At 37.9% G+C, this 21,008-nt stretch overlaps 1 protein-coding gene across 1 annotated transcript in view; it reads left to right on the forward strand.

Moving 5' to 3' along the window:
* The first annotated feature begins 1,902 nt into the window (after window positions 1-1,902).
* The window catches only part of dtx1 (deltex 1, E3 ubiquitin ligase), a 28,951-nt gene continuing 9,845 nt past the window's right edge, over window positions 1,903-21,008 (forward strand). Inside the window, exons 1-3 of the mRNA XM_065248328.2 lie at window positions 1,903-2,158; window positions 6,458-7,219; window positions 17,989-18,709. Of these exons, the coding sequence (XP_065104400.1) occupies window positions 6,961-7,219; window positions 17,989-18,709 (980 nt within the window). The 5' untranslated portion in view covers window positions 1,903-2,158; window positions 6,458-6,960. The remainder of the gene's footprint in view (window positions 2,159-6,457; window positions 7,220-17,988; window positions 18,710-21,008) is intronic.

Raw genomic sequence — 21,008 nt, forward strand, 5'->3', positions numbered from 1 at the left:
GCAACACATTACTACCTTTAAAGGGGAAATATCAAGAAAATCTGACTTTTCTATGTTTAAGTGCTATAATTGATTATCCAGTGCTTCTATCAGCCTAGAAAATGTGAAAAAGATCAACCCAGTAACTTAGTTTTGGTGAACCATTCTCTACAAACATGTGAAAAAATAGGTCATTGAAATTTGGCTCCCCCTGTGATGTCAGAAGGGAATAATACCGCCCCTTAATCTGCACTATCCAACCATGGCACTGCCATTTAGTGCAGAGATCAGCTCATTTGCATTTAAAAGGACACACCCAAAAATGGCACATTTTTACTAACACCTACAAAGTAGCCATTTTAATATGAGCTAAAACTTTACGTATGTACTCAGGGGACACCAAAGATTATTTGACATATTAAAAATCTTGTGTGAAACTTGTGAAATGTCCCCTTCAAACACAACTGTATGACTTTTGTAATACTTTTTCCCCAAAATATTTTTGCAGCAAGGCTGGAAAATAAAGTTTAACTAGATAGGACGTTAATCAATGTGGTTGGCCTTTTAGTGTTGTTGTGGATTGTGAAGTTGAGTGCAGGTAAGCCTACATTATTATAGCTGGGGCAAGTTGCTTTCTTTATTAGTCACTTAGTAGACTATTCATTTAACCATTTAACTTAAAACACATGCTTCATTATATATAATAAAGCTGTTCAAATTATTTGAACTTACATCAGTTTATGAGGCAAGTGATAAGAAAGACATACAGTCGATGATGAGAAAATCCTTTTGCTCTCTTGATATGTAATGTGTTTTTATACTCAGGCGAGCTATACTTCAGAAATATGTCTATATATTGTCTGACTACAGACACAAAAACATAATATACATTATATAGTTCATGCTAGACAAACAAAGGTGCCTCAGGCTGTAAAACTAGGATGCTGTGGTTGCCTTGGTAACACTTATGTCAGATACTAGGCTGTACTGCTTTCATGGTCAGACCTCTCAACTAGCTCAGAGGTGAGTTTTGAAGTTACTGTGGCCTTTTCTATTATATGAATATCATCAGATCAAACGCTAGAAGGCGCTGTGCCTTTTATATTTTTTGATTTCTGCAGTCTCAGATCATCTTGTGAAGTCTGAAGTGTCAGCATCAGATCGGACGACCACAGACTATTACTGACACAAAACCTCTGTTAAAACATGCTATAGCATGATAATGTATTACAGTAGTGTTAGACGTTGAAGCAGACGAAGGGGCATGTAGACATGCCATAGTAAGGCAAACACTGAAACTATAGCAAGACTAAAACTACGAAAAATAGTTTACATTTTTTTGTCTTAGTTATTTGATATAAAAACATCTGAGCGACATTTGGCTTAATAGTCCATTTAAAAAGAGATTTTAAACTCAATTTCGACCAAATGTGCATTTACTGTGGTTGCCTAATGGACGTTTGGTCCATTAATATTATTATTTATTTTATTTATTTTTAATAGAGTCTGGGACTAGTTGTCACACTTTTACTGCAGTAAATGTTTGTCAAGATCTAGCCTACTTGTGTCATTTTTTTATTTTATTATTTTTTGTAAATTTTGATTTGATTTATTAGACAAAAAGGGAAATGATAACACAATAAAGTTCCAAAAATAAATTATATTAACTCATATCAACTCTTCGCAAACCCAAATTTTTAATTAGTAAGTTGAAATGACTTGCACAGTCAATTTTTTGAAAATAAAAATGTAAGTCAGCGAGGTTGTTTTACAGTGTAGGTCTATCTGTGACAACTAGCCCCTGTCTCCTTCATATCTATCTTTGGTTTTGTTTCATCTTTTGAGTTGGGAGTCAAACGTGAGCTCGTCCAAACAGAAATCAGTTTTTCTCCTCCTAAAACTGCGCGTCCTTTCACGCTGGGTTTAGTAGAGCTGAGCGCGCGCACACTCACGCAAGCGCACAATCTCCGATGGTCGCGCAACAGTCGCGCGGCAGGGAATGCGCACAGCTCGAGCAACAGCAAATGCAGCTGAAACACAACAGTAGACGGTCAATTCTGAGTCTCTTCTGTTCGTTTAATGTGTCCTAGAAAGATTGAATCAATCAAGTCTTTTATTTAATGCCGGGCAGATGTTTTATTCCGGATCAAAGCTCTCAGCGGATCGGCTCGAATCACAGGTGAGTGAATTCGACTGTCTGCGTCCATAATGAGGTAAAAAACGGACCTAACCGTAGCCACATTTACATGCACATACACATACAGTCTTTTTAGGAATAATGTTGGAAATGGCTCCATGTAGCCTACAGTATATATGTGCACTGTTTATATTCCGTTATTTAAGATATCATTGCGATTCTCGCTCTCATCAGAGCTCGAAGAAAAACTGGCACATCTGATTCTGGATGTGGTGCTCTGATGAGATTCTGATGAACAGATCTCATAAAATCAGGACAAGAGAAATCTGCTGTCCATATGGAGAAGAGCGAGATCATTTGATGGTAAATGGGGATGAAAGGAGATGTGGCCGTGTAAATGGACCTCAGACAGATGTCTGTCTTTAACCGAAATTAAACATAAGGGATTTCAGTGCGAACTAGATCGTTTTTATCACACGAGCTTCGTCGGAACATTCTGCGCGGTGTGGTTTGTGCGCACATGGGTTTATTATGGGATTATTAAAGGGGGAGACACACGAGGAATGACCTCGATATTATACGGAAGGATGTGTGTTGGAAAAATGCGCATAAAATGACAGAGACAAAGAATCCTTTGGTCAAAGCTGTACATCAGCAGATCTCTTCAGTTATTGATCACTGATACAGGATCAGTCACGGGGACCAGTGAGATATGTTTGACTGCTGGATTCTATCTTTGTGTCAGTCTATAATGTACATATGTACCTGTCTGATATTAAGTGTGTCTGCTTATATGGTTACAATAAATGCACGTGGCTAACAGGGGCGGGGCCAGGGGGGGGGGCAGGGGGGGCACGGGCCACCCCCACAATTTGATTGGCCACCCCAAGTGCCCCCCCTCCCACACCATCAGTCTCGTCAGTATTAATTATGTACTAGTGGTTTTGCTTTTCTTAAAATAAAACTTCATATTTTACAGGGCTTTGATTAATTTATATTACATTTTTTTATTAGCTTAAAATATTAAAATAAAAATTTTTGTGGAGGCTCCGCCTATGAAAAATTGTCTAGACCCGAGGAACCACTCTACCGTGACATGTTGTTATCGGAGTCAATTAGTAGGCGCACACTTATAGTAACGAACGGTGGTGGCACCAATAAAAAGCAAGGAAAAACAAGGAAAAACACAGAGGACGGAGAAAGGAGTTTTATGCAGATAGTGAAAAAGGACAACAAAGTCATAGGTGAGTGAGCTGAGTTTTGATACTGTATGTTTCCTTAAATGTGGAAACCTGCGATTAGTAAGTTAGAGCTAGCTCCTCTCTGTTACTGTCGAGAATGCTCATTACTAAAGTTGAAGACAACCTAACGGTACATTAAAAGAATATATAAAGTCACGTTTGCCTTTGCGTTTGTAATAAATAGTGGTGTGTTAGATCGCAGTTTATCCATACGGATCAGAACCCACGTTTCAACCCGCATGCGATTCGATCGCGGATTAAACAGGGATAGTTTATAATTTACACGTGTTTTAAAATGTTAACCTTCAAGTGCTTTTAAGCAATTTAACACTAAAAAGGCACTAAGTGAGTAGCTGTATGCAAAGACAGGTTGAATGTGTCCGGTCCCGTTCCAATCAGACGTAATCCTCCCTATATCCTTCAAATATTGATGTGTAAACTTTAGGGAGAGTTGCGCTATTGTATCTCATAGTGTATGGAATAGATCAATGAAAAACAACGTAACGTTTTTATGTGGATTGACTGTTTAAGCTGCGCCGTCTGTGTGTGCATGGGTTTATTTAAGACGACAAACAAGTGCCCTCAATAGTCGACACACGGAGAGAGCTTTGCGTTGATTCGGCGCATGCAAAAACATTAACATGTCATACGACTATGAATAAACGTCTAGAATTTCCTCAGCCTCTAAACTTTCATTGCTATTAACTGTTTTCCTTTTGTTAAGTACATTTTCTGTTGCATGAAGCAGGTTTCACTTTCAGGTGCACAGGCTTTGCAAACTCTAGATAAAACACAAAGTTTAAACCAAGCACTGTCCAACATCTGATCCTGATCTAAACCAGTTTGGATTTATCTAGATTTGTCGACTCCAAACTTACTCTGAATTTTGAAAATTAAGAGTTTGTTGTTCAAATAGCTTCATGCAACAGACCACAGCCTCAGAAGCATATTTAAAGAAAACAACATAAACATTATTTCTTTCTATACATTAACTCACTGGGGCTCTGTGCAATATGCCATTTAATACAACCAAATGTTAGGGATGGCGAAAACGAAAAATGTTCTTGACCGGCCACCGAGCCTCATTGGCCGGTTGAAACCGGTTAACTGATAGGCCTATTAGTTTAAAATATGCTATGCTATTTAAAATAAACAGCCATTTCGAGCCGCGCCTGCAATTTCGCAACTCGCATCTCTCTGCGCTCTGCCTCCGGCTCACACACAGACCTCACAATACTTTTTAAATCCCCTACAGCGCCAAACATGAGTCCCGCAAACGCGGCGCCGTGCTTAGTTTTGAAATAGTTTAGGTACTAGGTGATCGCGTTGAACTTGAAAATAAAGGCGTTTGTGAAGCTCATTTGAAAATTGCCGCGGCTCATTTAATAAAATGACAGCTCAGAAGAGAGACTGCGCTTTAGTTTGGGGTAGTAATATTAAAGACATAGGATGATCATCATCACCTTTTCTGTTACCACTGAAATATAGATGTAATGTATTTCCAAATCTAAACCCATCTTATGCGGAATGTTGCCTAATAGACTGCAACACGATAAAACCAATGGATTAAACGGGCACCTTCAGAATGTGTAAAAGCACCGGCCAAAGCAGGTCTCGCACTGTTTTTGTTCTAGAACAAATGCAGCAAAGATATTTAATGCTTGTATGAGGCATATAGGCCTACGCTGAGTTTTATTTATTTATGATGAGGTGCGTTCTAATTAACAATGCAATGCAAGTGAACGCGCAGTGCCGGCGCCTTCATGCACGGACCGGTAATTATATACTCTGCTATATTTGCTTTTTATTTAATAAATACATGCATTTGGTTGATTAAACATTTATTAAAATTAAGATACAATTTATACAAAACGAAATTCACTTCAAAGAAATTCTTTCTACAAAGCAAAACTTAATAAAGTGGTAAAAATCATGGCTGAGGATTTACAGAAACAAAACTTACTCTGCACTTTACTGTTAGCCTAAAAGACATAAATGTTAATAATTTGGAACACAACCAGGAGAGACTTTAATTTTAATTATTGTATTACTGTATTTTATTTACTATTCGAATAAAGGAATTTATCAAAAAATAGCCTGTAGCATTTACTTTTCGCAAACCTTGTGAACATGCCAAACCAAAAGCAGTGACCTCACGCCAAATGTTTTTTTATTGGTTTATAAAGTACAAACAGACCAGTTATGAAAAACTGAGTGTGAGGGATTTGTTCACTTCACACAAAAAGATCTTGGAAAGAAAGAGATGACTAACTGTAGTAGGGTTTAGTCTATAATAGCCCTTTACAGATCCCTTTTTTTAACCGACAACCGACAACTTTGACAGGTTAACGTTGATACGGTCAACCATCGGTCAAACGGTCATCGGTTAACATCCCTACCAAATGTAATATCTTTATTAAGATGATATGCGGACAACATTCAACTTTAGGAAATAAATTAGTTTATGACTTGACAAAGTAACTGAGAAAAATGCATTATTATTTCTTTAGGGACAGACAGACAGTCAGATACAGGCAATAGGACCAATGAAAAGGTCTCAAAAAATTCAGAATTTCTTCATTTTGAAGAAAAAAAGAGAGATCGAAGCAGAAAGGCATGAGGAGAGGGAAGAGAGGAAGATGCAGCAGTAGTCCACTGACTTTTCTGCAAACCAAGGTATTTGTATTACATGCAGAGACCAGAGGGAGGTTAAAACAAAAACACATCAGGAGGTTTAAATGTACTGAATGTATCAGGATACAGTATACAGTATTATTACCTTCAATGTAGGGCAAGTTACACTAATTCACTGTTTATATGTATTTAAATGTGCCACCCCTCTCTAAGTCTGTGCCCCAGTCCGGCCCCCCCATGAAAAATTCTCTAGACCCGCCCCTGGTGGCTAACTCTATGATCAAAACCTTTATGCAGCTTGAAAATCATCATTGATGATGTTTAATAAATCTGTCCACAAAAATACAGGAATAATTAAGACACATTATTATCATTACTTCAAGTCTTTATCATATTACATTCATTTTTGTTGTGTCTATATTTCATGCTACAGTTTCTGACTTTTTTCTGGTTCATTACTTTACAGTAATTAAGAAGAACCCATAATGAGATTCTGACTACAGAAGGTGGGAGTTCTGTCTGAGATCTGATCTGGACCTGATAAACTGGACCTTAGGACCACCCTGTTATCTGATCATCTCAACCAACACTTCTGTCTGTTTATATCACATCTGCTCTTTCCGGATCATAGATTATTCTTGAAGGAGGAGTATTGTGGACACCATGATTACTTCCATAACAGGAATATTAGAGACTAATCTCATTTATTTAAGCAAACTCGATTACAGTGATGAATCTATCTATAGCGAGTGAAACAGCCCCTTGTTCGTTTTTTCTACGGGATTTGTGTTGACCTCTTCAGCATGCGGTGACATTCAGAGTGTGTTTCATTCCTTCTGCTGTTTCTGTGGATCTCAAATGAACTGAAAAGTATTTGATCGAGTTAATAAAAATAATAAATAAGAGACCATTATTAGTGCTCCTGGAATATTTGCTTAAAATCCGTTCTGTTTTCTGCTGGATGAATCGATGGCTCGTCCTGGCTCTGGTGTTTTGGTGTCGATGGGAGGGGGACTGGGATACTCTCCCAGCATGGCCAGAGTGGTGGTCTGGGAATGGTTAAATGAACATGGCCGCTGGAGGCCTTACACCGCCGCAGTCTGTCATCATATCGAGAACGTGCTGAAGGGAGATGCGCGTGGAACCGTCATACTGGGGCAGGTGGAGGCTCAGCTCGCGCCTTATGTCATAGACCTGCAGTCCATGCATCAGTTCAGACAGGACACAGGTAAGACAACAAACACACAAGATGAATTTGAACTCAATCACCTTTGAATCACACAGGATTTTTAATAAAAGCATTCCCCTTATCTGAATGGATAATCACATTTAAAACTCATTCCAATGGTTGCTGTCCTCGTGTGCACTGAAAGTTAAACTGTCATTGCCTTATTTCTAATGAAAATGTATCTGTAAATTCTGCCCTAGTGTAAACTCATTAACTAGTAGTACTCAGTAGTAAGCAGAACTTAACTTTTTTTTAAACAACAAACCTATTAACTTCATACTTCTTTAAGATGTCCAGAAGGATTCTCGCAATTTGATGTGTGTTCTTGTTCCTCCCAAACTGTTTGAATATATCATTTTGTTTATGGTCTGATGTGTAGTACAGTATGGTGATGTAGGCCTATCTTCGGGTTGCTAAGGTCATGTTGACATGGTTCAACCCTGCATTCTTTACTAAAAATAGTAAAGTATAGTGCAATTTCTGCATTCCCATACCCTTGATTTATGTGGGATACATTCGGAGAAGAGTTTCATACTATACTGTATATCTGCATGATGCTGGGATGCTCTGAGAGGTTGCTGTGGTGTTGCTACTGTATGTGGTTGCTAAGGTACTCGGAGTGAGTGATGCAGTTGCTATGGTGTTTAGATGGTTGTTTGGGTGGTTTGATTGAAGTTTTATTGACTTTCTCTTCTTAACAGCCATAGCATTTTTCTGTATACAAACGCAAAACTTTAAAGCGTAACTAAACCCCTGGTCAGAGCCTGACTCCACCCACTGCAATATTTGAAAAATGCAAGAAAAGTGGGCAGATCCCAACGGAGATAGAGGGGACGAACTAAGTGTGTGGTGAGATCGTAACAAGGGCGTGGTGATCTTGAACCTGCTTACGTCACGAGTTATTTCTTGGACCCAACATCCAATAGGAAAATTCAACTGCAGTAGCCACCATTCAACCTAAAGAGGGCAGCACTCAGACGTTTTTACACCATATATTGTAGTATTGAAACACTTTATATCCAAATGTCAAAAAACTTACTAAAATCAATGAACAGCACTAATAAAGCATCATTCTTACAGATCATTAACTTAAAAAAGTTGGTTTAGGGTTTAGTTACTCTTTAATAATTAAGGGGTTGATGAAATTAATATGAGAAATGTTAATATGTCAATGTATGATGTAGTTAACACTACTGAATGATTGTAAAATGAAAGATGAGTGTGTGTTTAATGTAAACCAGAGACGGTGAGATTGTGTATCTTGTGTTTAATCTCTTGTCAGACCGAATTGATCTGTGTTTGTCTCAGGAGAGTGACTGTGGTTTGATTATACCGCGGTAAAGCTTCTCCTCTTACTCGTCTCGCACGCAGACAGATTTTGAAACCCTACATGATACCTGATCTTGTACTCAAGGGTTGTGGGTACTTGAGCTGTCACAATTATGAAATTTGGCTGGCGGTTAATTGTCTAATAGATTGTGACGATTATGATGATTAATTGACTGTTTTATTGCTTTGACATTTACTTCTCATAATTTTTTTGTTTGTTCATGAAATTATTTTCACACATGATCCTACAAGGTCATATTGTTACTGGACCACATGTCTGTATGTGACTGCAAAAAAATCTATTCCTTACAGATTCTTAAGTATAGCATCCTTCACTTCCCTAAATTTGGAATTGCTGTTTTGGAAATGTATGTTTTACCTGGCAATTCATACTGCTTATCAAAGTTTTGCAGCATATCTTTAAATGCGTTTTATCCACTGTATTGAATGGCTATGGGTTTACAATGTTGTTTATACAAGCACTGCAGCTCCCCCTTGTGTTTTTAAAGATATGTGCAATCATTGTGGTGATCTGTATGCATCACGATGAGGTCAAACAATTGCAATGAGACGATTATTTAATCATTGTGACAGCCCTAGTGGGTACAATGTGAAAGTCCAATCATTAGCTTTTAAATATAAATGATAAATCTTTTGAGTTTTAAATGGCTGGCTTCCTTTTTACACTTAAGAGACATATGAGAAACGTAAAGATTGAACGTGAGTAAATCACATTTACTCGACTAACTATGACGGATCGAAATTAATATAAACTAAATGAGGAGCTTAGACGCAAAATCCTCTAAATGCCACATTCGTCAAAAATGAGATAAACATCCAGAGAGCGTGCGTTTTAAACTAAAGGAGCACCGATATATCAGCCGATAATGCTTGCTATGCTTCCCAATAAATTACGGTGAAATGCCGCTACATCCAAAAGCCAGAGGGCGCTCTCGTGCAGAAACTCAATATGCGCTGCAGACGAAGAACCATACACATGCAGCTATGACACCCAGCTCCAGGAAATGGCTTAAAGGAATAGTCTACCCTTTTGCCACATTAAACTATGTTATTACCTCAACCTAGACGAATTAATACATACCTATCTTTTTTCAATGCGTGCACTGTACAGCGCGTTGTGAATGTGTTAGCATTTAGCCTAGCCCCATTCATTCCTATGGTACCAAAAAAAAGTTTTATTTTGTGGCACCATACTTACTGGTATTACTCCTCATGTAACAGTCTTTAAATAGGGAAAACACGGAAGTGTTTGGTGGCTTCCCTGTTTGGTACCATAGAAATGAATGGGGCTAGGCTAAATGCTAACACATTCACGACGCGCTGTACAGTGCACGCATTGAAAAAAGATAGATATGTATTAATTAGTCTAAGTTGAGGTAATAACATAGTTTCATATGGCAAAAGGGTAGACTGTTCCTTTAAGGATATATTTATATTGCTGTTCTTCAAACCTTTTCAGGTACTTTCATGATAATAAAGAATATAATGTTTATGTTTGACGAATGTTGGTTTTTCAAATGCATGTTATTAACGAATCAGATCGATTTTAGATCGATAAGGACTTACTGATCAAAAGCTGTAGTACATGAAACGACTGTGAATAATATCGTCTGTGCGTTTCAGAATAGTTATCGGCCACGTATTTAAAACTTTTAAGAATTTTTGTGTACACATTGAGCTCCTCTTATTTTTCCCCCCTTTTTTATGACATCACAAGGGGAGCCAAATTTCAATGACCTGTTTTTCACATGTTACTGGGTTAATCTTTTTTACATTTTCTAGGTTGATACAAGCACTGGGGACCCAATTATAGCACTTAAACATGAAAAAGTCCGATTTTCATGATATGTCCCCTTTAAGAGTCTGATAAAAAATGCTAATTTAAGAATGAAGATGTCAGATGCACTTACAATTCATACAAATTTTCAGTGGAAAACCACAAATATACTGTAGTTCACACCAAAACTGCATATCAAGATGAGCATCGAAACAATTTGTTCATTCTGTGAGATTTGTGACAGAGCAGCCTGTGATGTAGCTGTGTAAAGGTTATGAGTTTAATGTGAGGGTTTTTATGGCTCAGCAGATTTATTATGACACAACAATCAACGTGGGTTTAATGCAGTCATCTGTAAATGTGTGTTGGACAGGTGTTATGGTTACCGTCGTGTGCAATCAGATAAACAGATCTTCTCTGCATGCATTCACTTTACCTTTCTTTTTTGGGCAGTGCAGATTACCTCAGGGTCGGCAAGGTTTTTCACACCTCTGTTTTACCGTGAGAAACTTATCAGAGCTGATGTATGTTTATTTCCAAGGCTCTTTGCATGTGGTTGTGTGGTTACAAATGTGTGTGCGTGCACTTTGAATACATGCTTATGTTTACTGTATGCTTGTGGGAGGTTTTTTTTCTTTTTGTGGGAAGTTTACGTGCTTGGTGTCTCATAGCTGTAGATGCTTTAGTGAAGATAAAACTGATCTGTGCTTGTGATGGATTATAAGTGAAACATCAGCAGTTTCCCAAGAAACACTGACATCAGAACAGAGATGTTTCTTTCTCAGTAATCTTTATCAGTGGGCTAAAAAGCTGCTAAACATTTATCACCGATGGTTTATATTTAAACTGCTTACTGCTTGACTTAGAAATAAAGGGCGGAGCAACAATTAAAGAGGAGTTTAAGATTTTATACGGTTGAATATTTGTACAGTTGTTTCAGTATGCTTTATTTATTATTGTGGTGGGCGGTATGACCAAAAATCCATTTCATGGAATTAGTCATTTTATTTATGTTTTTGTAGCTTTATGTTTATATTGTTTTTGGAATATACAGAAATTTGCCACTCACTAATTAGCTTTTAATTAAATGCTCACAACAGTTTTAAAAATATAATAGGTGAAAATACACTAAAGGTGCTATGAGGGGATGATCATAAAGTTTTTGTGTGCACATCGAGAGACCTCTGTAAAGCCGTCAGTGTCCCGATAAGGTGCTGACGGTCCTGCGGAGTAGTGAGCAGGAAATAAAGCCGCGAAATCAAGGCCCCGCCCTCGCTCTTACAGAATGCGCATATCACAGCTGTCAGTCATGACGTGACACCAATGTTTTTACAGCATTAATTAACTAACTAATAACAAACTTATTTTAAAAACAAACATTTGAATTTACACCATCGTGATAAAAACTAGTAAATGACAGAAACCAGCTTCAGAAGAAAGATGTTGAAGTGTATTTAAATTGTGTAGTTGGTCTCAAGTCCCTTTGAATAACATAGGGGAGGCGGGGTTTATGATCTATACGGGGACCAGTCACTGGGGGGATCGAGACGTTTTGGCTTCACTTTTCTGGCATGTGTGGCATGCTTGGTTTTTACGCTTACACTCGTCTTCTGGCTGCCGTCTGTCATTTACGTGGCATTTTTGGGGAGTACTCTGGGTTCAGGCTAAAATTCTGAGCTCTGACCCCTCCCCTCGGACAGCACGTCAAATATGCTTTATCTCATTCCCTATTGATTACATGTTATTGCAAGTTCGTGAATTTACGGTAACAGTATATACCGCCATACTGCTCAGCCCTAGTGTCTTGTATCATTATTATGCACACTGAAGTATTATAAAAGAGTTAACCTGTAAAGGATGATGGAGGACACCTCTGTCTTTCTTTCTTTGCTCAGCACTTTTCTTATCTTGACTGACGGAGTGAATAATATCAGCCAGATGCTTTTTGGCAGCAGCGGCCCATGCGGCTGAATCACACTTTTTTGTATCATACAGACACAGTTTCCTCTTTTCTCATCAAGAATGACAGCCAAATGTGCTGTTAGAGAGAATCAAGTCTCCTCTGAGGTCTGAAGGTGAATTTTGATCAGGCAAAATGTAGCATCTCTACACCCCACTTCGATTCTCGTCTCTGAGGTCCGTTGCCGATCACGCTACCTTATTTCCACCCAATGCTTTCCTAATCTCCACTAACCTGTCTAAATAAGGGCTCAAAAAGTCTTTACTTCCGTATTGTGACTTATTTCTGAGTGAATTGGAATGTCACGTGGAAAAAAGTGGGCGTGGCTGGCTTGTGTTTTACACTGTGAGTTGTTTGGGTATAGAAAAGTAGGCGTTTAATTTAGAAATGGAACTCACAGCAGACTCACAGAGAGTTGGAGGGGGCGGAGTTAACGGATGCTCCGCCCAAGCCATCTCGGTGACATCATCAGAGAAGGATTGCTGCAAGAGGGAGTAAGTTCATTTTCAGAGTGTTTTTTTAAGTTTATGAGGGCACATGAATAAAAAACAATTATTACCCACACGGATAAATTGTTTCTGATGAACACTGCAATATTCCATAAAATATAAGAATACACAGTTTTGATTTAATAGGGACTTTAAACAAACAAATATTTTGACTCTGGTTTTTTAATCAATGTAAATCTATGGGATCTTTTTCAACAATTTAATGCAACCCAGCTAAATTACAGGCTCCACCCACAGATTGTTTTGTAGGCTCCACCCACAGATGTTCTATGAGAAAAGTGTAGGCGTTAATCTCAGTTGTGTTATCATGGGGGTTTTTCGCAGAAAGTATGCGTGCCTGCGAGTGTGTGTGTGTGTGTGTGCATATGTTTGTGTGCATGTGTTTCAGTGTGTGGGGGGATAATGTGTTTGTTGGTTTTATATTGCAGGAAATACACAGATCTTATTTGAAACACGTTAATAAGAATGCTTAGGTGTACTGTGTGTGTGAATAAGATCACAATATTCACAGCTCTCTCTCTCTGTATGTGTGTGTCTGTATGTGCGTGTTTGTGTTGGTTTAATGAGGTGTGAATAATTCACAGTGACGTTCACACGCTGGGCTGTCGCTGGGGCAGCGGACACTGTTACACTAACTTCCTTTGGCACAGGACAGTCACGATGCATCTACGTGTGTGAGTGAGTGAGTTAGTGAGAGAGAGACAGAGAGAGAGAGAGAGAGAGAGAGAGAGAGAGAGAGAGAGAGAGAGAGAGAGAGAGAGAAATAGAGTTGTGTGTGTTAATGCATGAGTTTTTTGCCCTGTACAGTATCGAGCATCGGGACTGATCGTATCATGTTTGCATTAAGACAAGTATTATTGGCACATCAGATCTGTTTCACTTCCACTGATCTTGGCCTTTGGCCTCTTGATTCTTGGCTAATCACAGCTGTGTTGACAGAGTTACATCACATTTCCACTAAAGGGATATTGCTTTATTAAAATGCTTGCCATTGCATCGTTTGTTAATTGTGTCATGTCTGTGTTTAACTTGGGATGCTGTCTTTACTGCTGTAGTATTCATAGGTTTGACTTCATGTGCTGTTGTGTACAGCATTGTGAGATGTTTACTTTTCACAAACCCAATAATCACATACAGCCGTTCATATAAATACAAATTTTATTAAAATCAAATATTATTTTTCCATTTACTTGAGATGTCCTGATATAGTTGTTACATTCTGTAATTGTTTTTTGATTTTGGTACACAGATAAAAAAAACTGATATGCATCCTGAAATACAACGTTCACACAGAAAGACCGCCACTGTAGTTTTAGAGTAAACAATGGAGATGAGGTTAATGTGGTACGTTATTCAGGTGAATAAAAGTGTTTCAAGCTTTTAGTGAAAACTGTCTCAATTACTGTCTGTTCAAGATTTAAGGCATGGTTTAGCCAAAAATGAAAATGACATCATTAGTTACCCACCCTCAAGCCATCCTTGATGTCTATGATTCTGATTTAAAGGCCATCTATCTTTCACAGAAGTATTTCACACAGCTTCAGGGGGTTAATAAAGGCCTTCTGGGGGCAATTGATGTGATTTTGCTCTTGTTTAAGTTGGTAAAGTTTTAAATGTTAATATTTTTCTTACAAAATCGTCCTAAGAAGGACTTTATTATCCCACTGGAGCCGCGAGAATTCTGTCCATTCTGTGAAGGATGGATGCACTTTTTTGGCCTTCAGATCCGAAGCACCTTTCACTACCATTAAAAGCTTGGAAAGTTTTGGGTTAGGTTATAGTATTTACAACTAGTGCTCTATAAAGGCCATCCGCTTTAAGTCTGAAGTCACACATAGAGGTGGGCAAGATTACTAGGGATGCACCGATAGGAATTTTTTTGGGGCGATACCGATTTAAACAGAAAACTTCTGGCCAATGCCGATACCGATATTAAACACTTGTATAAAATACTATACAGTTGGTCTATTAGCTAGTTTATTTCTGCATCAAATTATTTTTACGGAACATGGATTTGATCTGATTAACATTCAACTGACCAACATAATAAGAGAGGCACAAATTAAGCTAAAACAAATAAGACAACATAAAAACCTACAAAAGGTGGTTTTTGCTATTCAGCATTTCTTTTATTAACAACATGAACTAATTTTTTTAACATGTAATGGATTTCTTTAATAAAAATAAATAATGCCAGTGCCATTGCTTTAAACGGAGTATAAATATTGCTAAAAAGTTGGACTTCTTTTCCCCCACTAAAGTGCAGTCTGTTTCTTTTATTGTCCAAGACATTTGAGCCAGCTCAACAAAGGTTTTCTGTCGGTGCATAAGTATAGTGCACACCAGAACATTAAATCATTTTAATTGAACAACAGACATGCAACTCATTGCCTTTTTACGGTTAATTAATAAACAATCGGTATTGGCCTTTCTCGTGCTATTGCCGATATGCCGATGGTTTCTAAATTAATCAAAAATCGGCCGATAAATATCGGCGGCCGTTACATCGATGCATCACTAAATATTACCAAAATTTTATATCGCAATAAGATTCCTTCTAGATCATGATAATGATATGTATCACGGTAGAGATTTTTATTTTTAGGTTTTTATGTTATTAAAATATTTCATGCCATAGTATTTTCACAATTCTCACAAAAAAGAAGAGAAACAGTCAGTGATAATGTCTTATTAAAGGTAGAAAAGTGATCTAGTCTAGAGCAGTGAGAGATTTTCACAAAAACATGAGTGACAGACAGGAGCAAAATTAGGTAACTTCCCCTTTAAGACAAAAATCCAATTCCAAGTGTGTTTTCTCTTTCAGTTGTTAACTTTCTCTTAGGCCTAAATGGTCCTCCTAATGAGGATACTTGCAAAGACGGGAATTTTGACGCATATATATATATATATATTTAAAGGAACAGTATGTAAGAAATGTATATCAATTAATCATAAAATGACCGTGATATGTCACTAGACATTTAGAATTTTTTTTATTTCAAATACTTATATCACTCACAACAGTGGTCTGGCCAGGATATTGTCATTTAAAAAGTGGAGTTGCAGCCCTCAACTGATGTTTATGTTGTCATTTTGTGTATTGGCCACCAGTTGTGTGATTGCAGTACCAGTTTTAGCCACAAGTTTTGTGATTGCAATACCAGTTTTGGCCACAATCCTACATACTGTTCCTTTAAGGCAAATAAAACAGCAGAAATGCTTAATGAGAAGCTGATGTGCGACTTACGCGCTCCTCTCACACAAAAACAGTGCACGCATATAGCACTGTTGTTTGTGTTTTATTGGCTTAAAATCTGCTGTCTTTAAATATGTGTACAAACGTTAAGTTTTGTTCACAGCAACATGAGGTAGGCGCATAATCTCGATAGAAACGATAGTCCAAAATCTTTATCGGTTGACAAATTTCTATCGGTTTATCATATCTACCAGTTTCAGGTCCAAGAGCTCCATCAAAAGCCTTAATTCTTTCCCCGCCAGCTTTTTTTTTTAAAGTTGCCAGCCAGGGCCAGCATTTTTTTATGATTTTTACAAAAGTTTAATGCCTTCCTGAAAATTGTATTTTTAAATACATAAACATACAATATATCAAATGAACAGACCCTTTGGTGGGAATTTTTTTTCATCCTATCTTCATGTGTTCTCTTTTATTACCTCTCAAATATAGGAAGGTTTCTTCTTCAAAAAAACAAAACAAATTTTGAGTAAAAAGCTAAGAGAATTACATTTTTGTTATCAGATTCAGAACGATGAACAAAACATACACTGAGTTTTTACTGTGTTTGGATCAGTGGATGCTTCAGTGTTTTATAAGTTGAGTAAGAGTGCCACCTAGTGGATAATACCATTAAATTTGTCATTGGCAGGGAAGCGTTTAAGCTAACCACAACGATATTAATATACACTCACTGTGTGCTGTAAATCTACCGAAAATTCATGTTCCTAACACATTTTCTTAATTCTGAAATTCTAGATGGCCAAAAATATTGAATCTTTTTTTAATTGTTAAAGTATTGCTGTCATGGAGAATGCATTGTACACAGTGAGTTTATAAAAATAAAGCTTAAATACGTGATAGAAATAAATATTGCTCATAAACGGCTGTTGATATTGTAGTCACATATGAAGCGATTGGAGGCTCGGACCCGGAAATACTCTTTCTTACATGTCTATGGAATGTCTTATTTAGATAAATAAGTACATTGAAAAAAATTAGGCCATTTTGTTTTAGTTGGCGATTAATTTATATGTTTGTTTGTCCTCTGTACACTTTCCATTCTAGCTGTAAGCACAGTTTGATATTTTTCTCTGCAGTGTGAAACAGAGTTTATCTACAATAAAGATCACGATGTTACTGAGAATTATAGACTTATATTTCCAGAAAGGAAAAGGAAATTACAGCACATTACGGATGTAGAGAGAGCTTTAACACATGAAGTTTGTATCACCCTGAGATGTGAACCTGGGTCAATAATAAAGTAAGCGTCCGGTCGGGTGGGGAATTCAGGGCTGGATTGTAGAAATTCAAGGTCAGTCATGTTATTTCTGCTTATGTTGCTCTGGTGGTGCTTTCCTTTAGCGTCTGTGTGATTATTTACAACTGAAACTTTAGTTGCTATGAGTGACCCTTCTTAAATTTACCCCAAAATATAAATTCTTATAGTGTTCAATAGTTTTACAGTCCTCTCTGCACACAAACACACAGAAACATCCTTCAGGAAAGTGCCATGGCTGTCCAATAAAGGGTGGATGTGTGTGTGTGTCCTCTGTGTGTGTGTGTCCCGTGTGTGTTAGTGTAATTGGTCTTTAATGGGTTGTGGAACCGATCGGTGTCGCTTTCCTTCACCTTCAGTCTTTCTCTCATCATGCGCGAGGTCACGCTGCCCATTCTTCTCTTCGGCTTTTCATCATTCATATATGAAAGCAACCATTTGTCAAAATGATTTCACTCTTCTCTGGAACGATCAATTCAGTTGATGTCTTTCTAGTAAAACCTTGAGCAGATTATGTCTTTTAATTATTTATGGCCTTTAATTTATTTATGAAACAGCGTTTAGGATTAAGCACTCATTGGCGATGTCGTTTTTACAGCTGACTTTGCATACCGCACATGGAGACACTGTGTTAACATCTATCTCTGTCTCTCTCACCATAGGCACAATGCGTCCCGTGCAGCGAAATTTCTACGACCCGTCCTCGGCTCCGGGGAAGGGCATCGTGTGGGAGTGGGAAAACGATTGTGGATCTTGGACGGCTTACGACATGGAGTTGTGCGTCAGCATTCAGAACGCCTATGAGAAGCAGCACCCCTGGCTGGACCTTAGCTCCCTCGGCTTCGGTTACCTGGTGGACTTTGACGGGATGTCCCAGACGAACCGACAGAGCCAGAGAAAACGCCGCATCCGGCGTCGGATGGACCTCGCCTACCCGCTCATCGCCGGATCCATCCCGAAATCCCAGTCCTGGCCGGTGGGCACCAACTCGGGCACCCCGTGCACATGCCAGCAGTGCCTCCTGGTTCACAGCACGCGGGCGGCGTCCAACGCCATCCTGGCCCTGCAGCAGAAGAGGAAGTTGTACGGAACGGAGGGCGGGGCCAATCAGACAGCTGCTGTCGTGAGGCAGAGCAAGACCTTTGCCGGTACCTCCCTTTGGTCTCCCACGGCGACCGTTGCTGGAGGACATCATAACAACATTTCGACAGGAGGTGGAGGAGGTGGGAAGGTGGGGATGAGTGGGGCAAATTTCCCATGCACCCCTGCGCTGGTGACCTTACCAGCCAATCACATGCTTACTATTAATGGACAGAATAATCTAAACCGGCCAGGCACGCAGCGAATCGCAGTGACAGCCCCTCGAGGAGCAATCCCACCTGGGTAAGAAACAGACACACACATACTTTCTTACTAGTGTGAATATAACACAATGGCCACAAAATGTTGTCAATCCGACTGAATTTAATCTGATTGCAGGTTACGACAATACAGTTTGCATCTTAAACATTGCAATCTGATTAAAATGTTTGTTTACATGTACATTCTATGTAATCCGAACCAAACATCTGCACAAGTGCACAGCCAGGGTTGCCAGATTTAGATATCAAAACCAGGCCAAGGGACATTCAAAACTAGCCCAAAAGCATCCGAATGACTATTCACAACCAAATACTTAAAACTAATGAAGGAAATCCTTTCATTTTTAACCCACAAAATTAAAGAGAAACAGTTTTAAAAGTAACCAAAATCTAAATTCAAAATAAGCAGAGGACCTGGCAACACTGCCACAATAATGTTGCTATTGCATGTTTCTGTGACGAGAATCATGTGATACGTAAATAAGAGGTTAATACAAGATGTGAACTTAAGCACAATTCTCCTGCGCATGTGCACAACATCAAATTGAGAAAATATATGATTCACGCGTTTACATGTGTACTTTTCTCCTGATGATCGGATAAAAGACAGGACTACACCACCCTTTTTCAATACGATCTTGCATCCGATCGACCCAAATTGTATTGATTAACTCATTCCCCGCCAGCCATTTGTCGAAAAGTTGCCTGTCAGCATTTTTGTGATTTTCACAAAAGTTTCACAAAATGCCTTCCAGGAAAATTTTCTTCTAAAAATATATAAACATACTAAATGAAGGAACAAACCCTATGCTTTCAAACAAACAATAAATAAAACAGGGGAAAAAAAGTTTCGTCCTATGTATATTTTTTTTTATCTCTGCTTATAAACTCTTAAATATGGGTAATTTTCTTTAAAAATGTTTTTTTTAGCAAAAAGATGAAATTGCATTTTTGTGAAGGAATTTTGTTAGAGATCAGATTCAAAACGATTATCAAAACATACACAGAGTTTAAAATGAGTAACTAATGTTTTGGCTTCAGTTTTTTTTCATAAATTTGGTAAGTGCGCCATCTAGTGGATAATCATAATAAGATTAACATAAAAAATCATCAGGAACCCTTTTTTATGCATATGTTTTCTCTTAATTGACGAGATAACTTGTCAATGGCGGGGAAAGAGTTAAAGTGTTTACATGAAGGCTTTTCGATCCGATTGAGCCATCAATCCGATTACAAACTGATTATTTGGTTGCATGTAAACGTACCTCTGTTACAGTATAGTTAAAAGTAATGCGCATTATCAATAGATGCAAAAGCCAATTTCTGTAGCGTTATTCGTTAATGATGGCAGGGTTTCATATTTTATTGAAGCTTCCCTGGGCTCCGCCATTGATTAGCGGACCCCCACCTGCTGTTAGCATTCCATTGACTCCCATTCATTTTGGCGTCACTTTGACAGCAAATAATTTTACATCTGAAGCGTTTAAAGACTCCATTTGTCCATTAATTATTTCTAAAGAAATACAAAATGTATAAAAGGCCCCATTACCATGTATCTCGTATATAAACTTTATATCTTTAATATTGACTGAGTAAGGTCATGTCAAAGATTAATATCAAACTTTAGTGCATATAGTCTAATCATTAGATCATAAAACTTTTTTCTGGATTTTACAGATAAAGCATTTGAAGGTCTTAAATTAAGCTTTTAGCGACAAAAGAAAAATGAGCAAGAAAGTGAAAACGTTTTTTCACATGAAGTGGTTTTTCAATGCAATTTAAAAAACAGATATATTTTGCTAAACTGCAATACAAACAGTTTTTTATGTTTAAAGGTCATCTTACGTGCGTAAAAGTCACATGATTATTCTGTAATGATGTGAAATCGCATACAATAACCTCCCAGAAACACCTCATACATGACGACTCTAACCATAAGGGGCTTTTCTTGCAATTGATGATTGGATTACACACCTGCATCTCCTTTGACTAAAAATAATACCTAGTGCGATGACCGCCATATACGTAAACCTACCCACAACCATCGCCATGGCTTTTGGAATGACTTATTGCAAAAGGAAAAATTAGTCGATTAATTTCGCAATCGGTTTTTATTAACATTTACAAAATATTGCAATGATTTGTGGGTCAATGACATTAACTATTTTGTGTCCATATGGATAAATTAAATGTAAAAGGGTTCAAATTGCAAAATAAATTTGCAGATTACTTGCGTATATACAGAATACTTTCTGGTTTTATTTAATTTTAAAGAAATATTTGGGGTATAGTAGCAAAAATGTCAATGTGGTGTAACCGGT

Source organism: Paramisgurnus dabryanus, chromosome 11 (genome assembly GCF_030506205.2).
Source record: "Paramisgurnus dabryanus chromosome 11, PD_genome_1.1, whole genome shotgun sequence".
In the NCBI taxonomy this organism is placed as follows: Eukaryota; Metazoa; Chordata; class Actinopteri; order Cypriniformes; family Cobitidae; genus Paramisgurnus; species Paramisgurnus dabryanus.